The sequence below is a fragment of the Leptodactylus fuscus genome, chromosome 10, assembly GCF_031893055.1.
Source record: "Leptodactylus fuscus isolate aLepFus1 chromosome 10, aLepFus1.hap2, whole genome shotgun sequence".
Classification (NCBI taxonomy): domain Eukaryota; kingdom Metazoa; phylum Chordata; class Amphibia; order Anura; family Leptodactylidae; genus Leptodactylus; species Leptodactylus fuscus.
This window is the reverse complement of record NC_134274.1, coordinates 6,128,948-6,142,791: the sequence shown is the minus strand read 5'-3', so window position 1 is coordinate 6,142,791 and position 13,844 is coordinate 6,128,948. Positions and strand designations below refer to the sequence as shown.

Below are 13,844 nucleotides of genomic sequence, written 5' to 3'. Positions count from 1 at the left end.
TAGTAGTTATATTCCTGTACATAGGAGCAGTATTATAGTAGTTATATTCTTGTACATAGGAGTAGTATTATAGTAGTTATATTCTTGTACATAGGAGTAGTATTATAGTAGTTATATTCTTGTACATAGGAGTAGTATTATAGTAGTTATATTCTTGTACATAGGAGGTAGTATTATAGTAATTATATTCTTGTACATAGGAGGTAGTATTATAGTAGTTATATTCTTGTACATAGGAGTAGTATTATAGTAGTTATATTCTTGTACATAGGAGTAGTATTATAGTAGTTATATTCTTGTACATAGGAGGTAGTATTATAGTAATTATATTCTTGTACATAGAAGAAATCAATCTATGCAATCAATATGTCCGGGGGAGTCTGCATGAGGATCTTCCCCCCCGAAAGGAATACCGAACGCAACTGCAGGAGGTGTGCCAGTGAAAGCACACGAACCCCATAGACTTTAATGGGGTCCGTGTTTTTGCCGCCAGATCTCAGCAGGGATCATGCAGTCAGGTAAGTAGTTCTACTTTCCTGCCCGCATGATTCATGCGGGCAGTGCGCGGCAAGCACACGGACCTCATTATAGTCTATGGGGTCCATGTACTTTTACTACACAGTGCTTGCAATTGCGTTTGTTATTCTGTTCGGGGTCCATATGTGGACTCCCCTGGATGGAATGCCCACCCAGATGTGATCTAAGCTTAAGTAATGCTCGAAAAAGCTGGATCCTCTATAGCGACCGTTTGCTGTGTTTAGTGGATTTCTGTTCTAGGCAATGAATGAAATAGTCAGAGCAAAGACAGGAGATCTGTGCTGCAAGACTATAAGGTTTAGAAATTCTTATAGATGGCGACATGTCAGTTAGGAGGAAGCCCCGGTGACACAAGTGATCCTGCACATCGTCATTGACATTTTCACAATCCACAAAGCTTTCAAAGGGTCAAATAAACTTGGTAAACTTCGAGTAAGTCTAGAGATGCCCTTCGGCCCAAATGGTTATAGAAACAACAACCAACATGAACGAACAACCTGGATCGGAGATTGGGTCACCTCCAGGACATTTGGAAAGGGGTCAGTCTGGGACATTGGATGCTTCTTAGTCATTTATTTTTGTTGCTGGTCCTTTACCATTTACCCTTTGAGTGTACACTGGCAATGATAACAGATATAATAATACAACTATTAGGGTCCATACACTCCTTATAGTCATAGGTCACTGAATATTTTATCTGGGGGTCCCAGGTACCTGCATGTGATGCTACTAGGAACAGGAATTAGTTGAAGATTTTCCTTTCTGCTTTATATACAACTAGTGGCGTAACTACCAGCATAGCAGCGGAGGCCAAAGGGCCCGGGATATTAGGGGCCCGGTGACAGCCGCTACCGCTGCTATCATTATATTCGAGGGGGTCTTTTTGGACCCCTGAGTATAATGATCGGTGGCCCGGGAGAGGTAAGAAACATAAAAAACACTGTTACTTACCTCTCCACGATCCGGGCAGGCTTCGACCTAGTCATCTGATGTCTCATGACCTCGGCCTGCGTCCCGGGTCACGTGACGTCTGACATCATTGATGATGGACTACAGCGGAGGCCGACAGCGTAGGAGCCGGGAGATAGGTGAGCAACAGAGTTTTTTTTATGTTTTTCTCTCCCTGGGTCTCCGATTCTGACCCCCCCCCCCCCCCCGAGTATAATAATTGTTTATGGGTGTCCACAGTGGGGCATAATACTGTGTGCAGGGGCCACTATGGGACATAATACTGTGTGCAGGGGCCACTATGGGGCATAATACTGTGTGCAGGGGCCACTATGGGGCATAATACTGTGTGCAGGGGCCACTATGGGACATAATACTGTGTGCAGGGGCCACTATGGGGCATAATACTGTGTGCAGGGGCCACTATGGGACATAATACTGTGTGCAGGGGCCACTATGGGACATAATACTGTGTGCAGGGGCCACTATGGGACATAATACTGTGTGCAGGGGCCACTATGGGACATAATACTGTGTGCAGCGGCTACTATGGGGCATAATACTGTGTGCAGGGGCCACTATGGGACATAATACTGTGTGCAGGGGCCACTATGGGACATAATACTGTGTGCAGGGGCCACTATGGGACATAATACTGTGTGCAGGGGCCACTATGGGACAATACTGTGTGCAGGGGCCACTATGGGGGATAATACTGTATGCAGGGGCCACTATGGGGCATAACAGAGCGTAGGAGGGGGTTGGTCGAGGTCTTTGTCATCTGTGTCGGGGGGGGGGGGGCATGACAAAAGTTCACCACGGGGCCCCGCCATTCCTAGTTACGCCACTGTATACATACTAAACATTATAATTGTTTGAGGGGTGGTGTATGTGCCTATGGCGGTGCCTTATCAATAGTCCTATAGATTTGTCCCTTCACTCCAATTTTGTCATTTTCTCATTAAACTCATTCAATAAAAAAAAAGCAATATGCTGGTAACCCCCCGGCAGTCAGCAAGTTACAACCCCACCACTGGATGGCTACACACATATAGCATCACACACAGTGGCACATACATAGATGTTACACAACTTCTTTTACCATCAGTGATCTCTGTGCCCAAACTGTTCACGTACGCAGGAGATGCTGAAGGAACGATCACTTGGTGTTTCATCATGATGCAATTTCCAGGCTCAGCCCATCTGTAAGACTTAAATGAATAAGGGGAAGTCTTAGATCTTAAGAACTGCAGAAGAAGCCGAGCAGATCATACCGCTCCGAGCTTGGCAACAGGACACAACTTGTCTTCGGTTTTAACCCTAAGTGGGGCTGGGAATCTGGGAGATGGAGCCGAAAAAGGTGAGTGGTTACCTTATGTTCTGCCTATACGAACAGAATTTAGGGGCAACAAGTGACAGAAGAAGAGAATGTCATGCAAATGTCGTATGAATGTGCAGAAATCCAGGTGCAGTTGGATGCAGAAGGAATTGTGCAGGAAAGTCGTGGCTGACATTACAGACTTGTTTACCTACAGAACTAGTTCTTATTGTGAGGTTTATGTAGAGCGCGGCGTGTGCCAGGGGGCAATTGTCTCCGCAGATATTCTGGAGCTCCCAATAGCTCGGGGGCAGCTCCTTGAAGGGGATTGATGTCTAAATACACTTTCCTCCATAAGGTGCGCCCTGCAGGCGTAGTCACTTTGTAAGTTCTACAAGACGGGTTGTAGGTGTGTGACTGCGGCCCCGGAGCGCGTCTTCTTGCACTGGGGTTTCCTGTACTTATCACCCTCCATCTCTCGGTCTCTTGATCTTATGAGCTTCTTATTCTGCCTTGATCTTTCAGTTGCTCTCTCATTTTCTTATCTCCGCTTTCTTCCCCTTCATGTCTCCGTCTCTTACACTTTTACATTTTTTCTTATTTTCGCCCTCACTTATTTCTACTTTCACTGGTTTTTACTCGCTCACTTTTTCATTCTCTTTTGCACAATTTTCACACTTCACGTTCCCTCATATCTTGGAGTGTAGAAACTTAAAGTTACTTTGTTACATGTCACAAAAATGAGACTATTATGTTTCTTCCCACTTCTACCTACCCATTGATATGGGACAATTTCCCCCAACCTACGTCCTAGGAGTCACATATAGTATCTCAGAATGGATATTGTGACCGGACTCGCTCAGGGATCGTCGTCTCCTCAGATGGACGAGCACTTTTGGCACAGCAATAAGTCCAGTATCGGTGCAATGGCCACAACCAGCTTTATTGGCGTTTTTCAGGCAAAGACAAAACAACACAAAATCCTTGCCACTCCGTACATCACAGGTCCGTGACTATAGAGAGCGGGGACTACACTTGGCTCCACTAACACGCAGAAGTTTTGTCTTACAAGACTTTTACCCAGGAGCAGAGAGCGCCCTCTACCTGTGTGCTGTCTGCCCTAATATACACCCCTCAGGGAAGCAAGGAATTAACCCCACTCATCCCAAATACCTAAAGCGGCTGCATGGAGTAGAGACGCCCCCAAATCTCCCAACTCCAGCAGCCAGACCTTTACCAGGGCCGTAGTAAAATCCACAGCAGAGAACACGGCATTTCTTGCTATAAGATTTCTCAGCTACTTTTAGAACATAATATGGACAGGAACCTGGGAGAAATCTATACTCCTTATCCCCTTGTCCTGCCGCAACATAGAGCACACACATAGCACCCCCATTATACCACCCTCACACCAGACCCACTTTCTAGCAGTCCCCAGACTAGATCTGATGTTTACAGACTCCAAAACAGACCCCTCATATTATTCCATTACATGATGCTCAGTTACTCGCCTCTACCCATCCCTGTACTCACCTCTACCCACTCCTGTACTCGCCTCTACCTGCTCCTCAACTCCTGGTCACTGCTGCAGAAAAGATCCTGACACTATGTAGCAAACAATTCTCTAACTGTCCGCTGCTCTCTCATTCTCTTGTGGTCTTTAGTCTGTCATATTTCATGGAGTAAAAACCAAAAATTACTTTGTACCTACCCCTGTACGCATATCTACCTTCCGCTGTACTCTCCTCTACTTTTAGACTTGCTTCTACCTGTCCCTGTACTCACCTCTACCTACCCCTGTATTCGCCTCTACCTGCACCTGTACTCGCCTTTAGCCCTGTACCCACCTCTACCTACCCACCTCTACCTGCACCTGTAATCTTTTTTACCCCTGTACTCGCCTCTACCTGTCCCGTGTGACCTCCTTCATTATAGCTCAGAATGACTAGAGACCACACACCAAATAAACAGACCCCTTTATATTGTCCATTATACAGATATCCGCCTCAGACTGACCCACCAATAAGATCCTCAGGCTCTATCACAATAATGGTTCAGTCATATTTGGAGAGTATTGTGGTCTATATCCGAGGGATATTGGAGGATGGACCCCCAGAATTATATCTGGTGGGCTCAGGAAACCTTAGTCCAACACTGCTAGCTCTTTCTATAGACCCCTTTGTGAACAGTATGTAGAATCCACCTCCTATTTACAGACCCCAAATCAGACCGACCCTCTCCTAGATATTACAAAAACTTGCCACCATGCAGCGCTAACATTGAGGATTGTGATATTAGCTTATAAGCGACACAAGAAGCAATTCCAAAAATAAATAATATTAAAGATCAGTCAACAGCAATGACCCTGGAAAAAGTCATGTATATGAGTACAGAACGGGAACACTTCTATCTGCAGAACGTGTCACTACCTGCAATTGATGGAGCAATTCCACCCTGGTTGTAAATTCACATGCCAGATATATATATATATATATATATATATATATATATATATATATATATATATATATATGTGTGTGTGATCTGGCTGTATACAGTATCAGCCTGGCCAGGCCATTCCAGATGGCTCTCAGATGTGTTTCCATACAACCTATTGCTGGGCCGAGCATGCATGTGCATAGGGGAGTCGGCTGTCTGCCTTATTACATTTCAAGATGCCACTGGATGCCAAGTACATGGAGAAGCCACCAGACAGTACGTGAGGACAGAGCAAGGTTGGCTATATGTGAGATATCTGTGAGGTTAACACTTGGTTCTCCAACTGTAATCCCTTTAATTCCCCTACATACATGCACACTTGGCCTGGCAAAGTGTGCATGTGTTGTCTGAGGGGAGAAAGTTGCTGCTAAATTTCTATAGTAGCGCTTCTCTCCCTGACAAGGATGGGACATGATGAAATCTAACCTGGCCACATAGGGAGAAAGATAAGAAACTCCCATACACATTAGATGTCAACTGGACCTGCAGAAAGTGTCAGCTTAGGACGAAATCCATGTTGGAATTTCTGTCCATGTTCACATTCTGCAGCAGGACTAACAATTATGTAACATATGGTAATCACTTCTGAGAAATAAAAGCCGATAATACATACAGAGCGCCACCTATAGGCACCGAGACAGGGGAGATGGAAAATCCTAATGTGCCTTTTCTGTCCGCAGGGGAGAATTACGTGTTACCTGGCCTTCTGCGTATCAGTGGCAGCAATTGGGTCCCTGCAGTTTGGATACAACACAGGAGTGATCAACGCCCCCGAAGAGGTAACACCATTGTGTCCAACAGGAACTACATGAAGAATAGGACTGGTCTGATCAATATGGAGCATTATCAATTTACCTCCTAGGAATACAACTACCTTAATACTGCCCCCTATATACAAGAATATAACTACTATAATACTACTCCTATGTACAAGTATATAACTACTATAATACTGCCTCCTATATACAAGAATATACCTACTATAATACTAACTCCTATGTACAAGAATATAACTACTATAATACTACTCCTATGTACAAGTATATAACTACTATAATACTACTGCTATGTACAAGAATATAACTACTATAATACTACTCCTATGTACAAGAATATAACTACTATAATACTGCCCCCTATGTACAAGAATATAACTACTATAATACTACTCCTATGTACAAGAATATAACTACTATAATACTACCTCCTATCTACAAGAATATACCTACTATAATACTACTCCTATGTACAAGAATATAACTACTATAATACTAACTCCTATGTACAAGAATATAACTACTATAATACTACTCCTATGTACAAGTATATAACTACTATAATACTGCTCCTATGTACAAGAATATAACTACTATAATACTACTCCTATGTACAAGTATATAACTACTATAATACTACTCCTATGTACAAGAATATAACTACTATAATACTGCCCCCTATGTACAAGAATATAACTACTATAATACTACTCCTATGTACAAGAATATAACTACTATAATACTACCTCCTATCTACAAGAATATACCTACTATAATACTACTCCTATGTACAAGAATATAACTACTATAATACTAACTCCTATGTACAAGAATATAACTACTATAATACTACTCCTATGTACAAGTATATAACTACTATAATACTGCTCCTATGTACAAGAATATAACTACTATAATACTACTCCTATGTACAAGTATATAACTACTATAATACTACTCCTATATACAAGAATATACCTACTATAATACTACTCCTATGTACAAGAATATAGCTACTATAATACTACCTCCTATGTACAAGAATATAACTACTATAATACTACCTCCTATGTACCAGAATATAACTACTATAATACTACTCCTATGTACAAGTATATAACTACTATAATACTGCTCCTATGTACAAGAATATAACTACTATAATACTACTCCTATGTACAAGTATATAACTACTATAATACTACTCCTATATACAAGAATATACCTACTATAATACTACTCCTATGTACAAGAATATAGCTACTATAATACTACCTCCTATGTACAAGAATATAACTACTATAATACTACCTCCTATGTACCAGAATATAACTACTATAATACTACTCCTATGTACAAGAATATAACTACTATAATACTACCTTCTATATACAAGAATATAACTACTATAATACTGCTCCTATGTACAAGAATATAACTACTATAATACTACTCCTATGTACAAGAATATAACTACTATAATACTACTCCTATGTACAAGAATATAACTACTATAATACTGCTCCTATGTACAAGAATATAACTACTATAATACTACTCCTATGTACAAGAATATAACTACTATAATACTACTCCTATGTACAAGAATATAACTACTATAATACTGCCCCCTATGTACAAGAATATAACTACTATAATACTGCCCCCTATGTACAAGAATATAACTACTATAATACTACTCCTATGTACAAGAATATAACTACTATAATACTGCCCCCTATGTACAAGAATATAACTACTATAATACTGCCCCCTATGTACAAGAATATAACTACTATAATACTACCTCCTATGTACAAGAATATATAACTACTATAATACTACCTTCTATGTACAAGAATATAACTACTATTATGCGGCCCCTACAGTATGTATAAGTATACAGTATTACAGTCTGGGTATATTGTGTGGGGCCCGTTATTAGTGTTTTTGGTCTCCCTGGATTGTCTTGGCTCTCCTGTACTAGTATACGGTATACACTTAGTATGACACAGCGGTGATATATCCGTCTGGCTCCTGTTCCGGACAGGTCTGTGCAACGCCGCCGCCTCCTATACGGAATGAATGGTTACGTGCTGAAACAAGTTACAGTTTTCACATTTTTCACTTGGAGTCTGGAATAGTCGTGTCCCGGAATCACAGATTATACAATATACAGGGAACCTACAGACACCGAGCTGGAACGTCAGACCTTTGTCATGTCCGGGGTCTATGGAGGGTCTTGGGACATTCTGATACCTGGCCCGGGGTGTAGATTTGGTGACTATCGGACACTCTTTATGTTCTCACCATAGGACACATTTTCTTATATAAAGAACTTACTGGTTTTATAGTTTCGCCCCCGGGCAGTTCACGGTTTGCACGTAGTTTTGTGAATACCGCACGGTGCACAGAAAGGTCAACGTCTTCAGAATAAAGAAAACCTTAAAAAAAACATTGTGCAGCAGCCGAGTGACCCCCTTATGTCCAGACACGGCCCCCTCATTGCACCCCAGTTTAAAATCTACTAAATTACATACGTAGATTTCTTTTTTGGTGCTCCAGTTGGCGACTTCTTTAAGACTGGCGTCCAGGAGATGTAACCAAAGGCGTCACCTCGATCTTCTTCCAGCTCCTGCCAATTCTCTAAAAATTGAGATCTTTTTACGGTGACCAAGATCAGCAAAATATGTAACTACTGGAAGATCTCGTTTCTTCTTTCGTATGTGGATCGGATTGTTTAGAAGGGTTCTGAAACCACAAGATGTCTCAGCGACGTTCAGCAGATCACAAGGAGACCACACGTAGATGACCACAGTATACAGATGAGCACATCTGATATTCCTGTTTAGTCTATCGGGTGGCCAGCACAATATAGACACACACATTATTTGGCGGTTATATACGGAGTACAGTATTGTGCACTCTTTGCATACACGCCATGATATTCGGACGCACATTTCGTAAAGGTTTTTGACTCTTCCTTGTATTTTCAGATGTAATCTTACCGCTTGTTCGGACGTCTCCACTGACACTTCTTGTTACGTTACTGAAAAATGTTACAATGTGGAAGTGACAGATCTCGTAATACGGACTCATAAACCGCTGACGTCTTACATCAGTCTCTTGGTTGTTGCAACTATTTCTGCAATTGTTACTTACAACCTTGGATTGGGTTGTAGCGGCTGGCGCCCATCCCAGGGTCTAGTGGGCACCTTGGGGCTCTTATTGTGTATGTACAGGTAGGTTTGCAGAATTGGGGAATATTTTATGTATCAGCCAACAGTCAACGATTGGTGCCTGGAAACAGTCAGCAAGCAGATATGGACGGAACCTTGGTGGTCATGGTGAAATGATAGAAAGTTGCAACTTGGATTGAGTTTTTGCTTTCAAAAATGTATATATATTATTCTGTCTTTCTTGAATTTTGACCTGGGATTATTTCTTGTTCTCTTGCAGATTATCAGATCCTTCTACAATGACACGTACATCCATCGCTACCATATCCCGATGACGTCGGCCATGCTCACCTCGCTGTGGTCGCTCTCCGTGGCCATATTCTCCGTAGGGGGAATGTTCGGTTCTCTGTCTGTCGGATACTTTGCAAATCGCTTTGGCAGGTGAGAGCGTGGTGCGGTCACCAGGAGGGTCACGATGGGGGTTTAGGACGAGTTCACGTCATGCATTTCCCATTTTCAGTTTGGTCACAGTGTGGTTCCAGATCAGTCATGTGATGGACACTGAATGGGGTTCATGGGGAGTGGACATGTCGTCTAACCTGTTTTTTGGGGTGAAATCATCTGGTTAAGATTTTAGGACCTTCTGTATGAATAGCAGACACCCTAACAATCTGATCAATTGCTCTTTCCCCAGGAGGAACTCGATGTTATTGGTCAATGTCGCCGCCCTGGTGGGAGGAGCCCTTATGGCTCTCTCGAAGCTTGGTTGGTCCTTTGAGATGCTTATAATTGGCAGATTCATTATTGGAATCTTCTCTGGATTCTGCACCGGTCTAGTCCCCATGTATATTGGAGAGTTGGCACCTACTGCGTACCGAGGAGCCCTGGGGACCCTGAACCAGCTCGGCATCGTCGTGGGAATATTGATAGCACAGGTAGGTAGTCATATTAACCCTTCCATTTCTGAAAACATGTTTACTTGCCATTATGTTCTCACAGCACTGTACAGTTTTATGTCATCGTTCCTTTTATCTCCTTAGATTTTTGGGTTGGAGGTCATCCTGGGCTCTTCTACGTTCTGGCCTCTCTTATTGGGGATTACAGTTATCCTGTCGGTCATCCAGTGCGCGCTGTTGCCGTTCTGTCCAGAAAGTCCCCGATATCTACTTATAGTGAAGAACGAGAATGAACAAGCCGAGACAAGTGAGTATCATGAGGGTTGACTCGTAGTCGTGGTCAGAGTAGACTTCTCTCATGGAGCAAATAACGAAGTCTATGGCTTGCACGACTTTCATTCCCTTTAACTTCTGGGCAGACAAGACGTTGCTTGAATAAGTTACTTTGGCAGATTTCCATTCCATATAAAATTCGGAGACGGGTTCACAAATTTGTCCACAAGTAGAGACAGGACGGATAGTAATGGGTCTATTAGATCGGCCTACAAGAGAACATTGAGATCTCAGTAGATAAGTGGGAGCAGATGTCTTCTACAAGGAAGTTCCTCCGATGGCGGTAAATAAAGGCTTGGTTTCGTGTACACTTAGCAGCAGGTTGGTGGCCCCAAGTCTGTAGATCGGTAGATAGTAGATCAGGTTATATGGCAGGTGGCACCAGGAAGAGGAATTCTTTGGGCAAACCATGACAGATGGCAGCCATTGCCCTCTGTTCTTCAGGTTTGCTTCTATAGGTTTCTCAAGATCCTGAATTTTGTTGACTTGACCTTGAGCAGCTTTGTCAAGACGTTGCCTTACACAAATGTGAATTTAGTTCTAAAGAGACTTCGAGGAACCCATGATGTGGCCTCCGACATTGAAGAGATGAAGGAAGAAGGTCGACGCATGGCCCAGGAGAAACCCGTGTCCTTCATAGAACTTTTCCGCTCTAGTCAGTATCGGCAGCCGATTATGATCGCCATCGTTCTCCAGCTTTCGCAGCAGCTATCTGGCATCAATGCCGTAAGTCTTCCTCATGGGCTGAGATCTTTTTACTTTACCCTTTTCAGACTTCTTCATTGACTTTTCTTCTGGCCTCCTTTGTCCTCGCAGGTCTTTTACTATTCCACAACCATCTTCAAAGAAGCAAAGGTCCCAAATCCGGTTTACGCAACCATTGGTGCCGGAATAGTGAACACAGTCTTCACTGTAGTATCGGTGAGTATCGTTGTTTGCAATAAGATCCTGATCCCGTAGTGTGACATTTTTGCATTCCTCTATGGCAATTCCCCCCCACCCCTACCCGAACCTCCACTTTGAGGGAGCCTTGCTATAGTTGTACAAATTCTGCCCTTATTCTAGGAGAGACTCCTACTGTGTCCATGACCAAGCAGCATAAGTTACAATGTAACCCTCCTGCCGGGTCATGGACATATTAGATCATACAAGGGGTAAACATTAAAATCGGGGGTCCCATAGCATTAACAAGAGGGGGCAACTCAGAATTATATTGACGGATAAAATATGTTATAAAACTAATCATTTTCAGCTCCTGATTGTGGAACGCGCCGGACGTCGGACTCTGCACCTCATTGGTCTTGGAGGGATGGCCGTGTTTGCAGTCATCATGACAATTGCTCTGAAATTGATTGTAAGATCATGGCTTGGAATATATCCCCCCTTCTAGAAAGTCACTGGGAACTCATATATATATATATATATATATATATATATATATATATATATGTGCAAATCCCAGCCAGAGAGAAGAAACATCCCATATAACAGCACAGAACACTCAACTAATACCGCAATAGATCACATAATACTGACATACAGTTCTCAAATGCCACCATTACGTGCTCAAGTATGAATATAATACTGCATTTTGGTGCTCAAATACCCCCCCTATAATACTCAATCACAATACACAGTTCTTACGTAATACTGCCGTCAGGTGCTCAAATAGCCACCATACAGTACTCAATGCTTACATAATACTGCCACACCATACTCAGATACCTCTATGTAGTGCCAGATAACCAACATTGGTTGCTCAAATACCATACAGTACTCAAATAATACCACTATACAGTGCTTATATAATACTGCCATACAGTACTAAAATACTACCATCAGCTGGTGACCAAATATTAACACTATACAGTGCTTACATAATATTGTTGTACAATGCTTAAATACCGTACACAAATAATACCCCCATACAGTCAGCGCCGCACCTCCCATGAAGCGACCGCTTCAGGCGGCGCTATGCTGGGGCCTTGGGGGCATTTTTGCCCCCCCAGGGGGTGGCGGCTTTCTCTGACAAACCCTAGGTTCACCCCTGCATACAGTTCTTAAAGCTACCATAGTGTTTACTTAACATTGCGATATTAGACACTATAGAACCACCGTATAATGTACTAACAGTGCCTATATAATACCACAACATTGTAACACCGTCCTATTACGGTGATGTTGCGTTAACCTGAGGAAGGGTTTGAGAGCCTCTAGATGACCAGTGGAGAAGGTCAATGACGACATTTTTGGTGTTCATTCTGTCGTAGGACGTGGCCATAGGATGGAGTTACGTCAGCATCGTGGCCGTCTTTGGATTCGTGGCTTTGTTTGAGATCGGCCCAGGCCCCATTCCTTGGTTCATCGTAGCCGAGCTTTTCAGTCAAGGTCCTCGGCCAGCAGCCATGGCTGTATCCGGATGTTCCAACTGGACGGCCAACTTTCTGGTGGGCATGTTATTCCCCTACGCAGCGGTAAGTTGGAGAGGTGGCATCGAGAGTGGCAAAAAAAAATGGAGGTACGACCTTTTGGAACCCAATCCAAAAAGTTGCACCTCTAAGCTCCTGAATTGTGTCGTTCACTTGATATATGTTCTCTCTTCTTCCACACCACAGGAGGGATGCGGCCCCTACGTCTTCCTCATCTTCCTTGGCTTTTTGATCATCTTCTTCATCTTCACTTTCTTCAAAGTCCCTGAGACGAAGGGTCGGACATTTGAAGACATTGCCCAGCAGTTCCAGAAAAGGAATACATTTGACCAACCCCATAAGCGTAACAGCGTCGAATTAACCGGAGTCAAAGTGCCCCAGGATCCGATGGAGTAAACAGGACAGGGTCGACGGTCAACGCCCGCCACGCTCTACCTCTTCTCCGCACAACGTTTACTCCATAGACTGATGGAGGTTGGGACATCTCAAGGGGGCCAAGGAGAAGATCTAAGACTATAATGGAATCCTATTTGATAATGGAACAATTTTTGTCGGAGGGAAACCTTGACAGAGTTGGGAAAGTTTTGTAGGAGCTTTTGGATCCACCGTGATTGACTGAATAGGATACATTATAAGGAGAACCTTGTTGTTCCTGGAACGAACGAGCAGAATCGAGACCCAAAAACTTACCCGGGACGAGATTTACTGCAGTTTATTTATTAATGGTGTATCCAAAGACAGTTTTGTATATTTCATTTCCTATCTTGCCCCTTCCCCTATTTTAATCGCACTAGACATGGCTACCATGTAAAGTAACATATGTAGATACGGTATTTATATATGTTGATAGAGTCATCTACTTTGCACCATCCTGGGATTATCCAGCTGCTATTTTTGAGAAATCTTCAAGTGTTAAGTTTCTCTGCAGC

The 13,844-nt window shown here is 42.8% G+C and overlaps 1 protein-coding gene across 1 annotated transcript; it reads left to right on the top strand.

The window, feature by feature from the left end:
* The first annotated feature begins 2,756 nt into the window (after positions 1-2,756).
* LOC142183579 (solute carrier family 2, facilitated glucose transporter member 3-like) lies at positions 2,757-13,583 on the top strand. The gene is made up of 10 exons (XM_075258711.1): positions 2,757-2,845; positions 5,983-6,081; positions 9,538-9,698; positions 9,952-10,192; positions 10,298-10,460; positions 11,025-11,212; positions 11,303-11,407; positions 11,739-11,840; positions 12,757-12,960; positions 13,102-13,583. The coding sequence occupies exons 1-10, from the start codon at positions 2,831-2,833 to the stop codon at positions 13,309-13,311; spliced, it is 1,488 nt and encodes a 495-aa protein (XP_075114812.1). The 5' UTR covers positions 2,757-2,830; the 3' UTR covers positions 13,312-13,583.
* Positions 13,584-13,844: the final 261 nt, after the last annotated feature.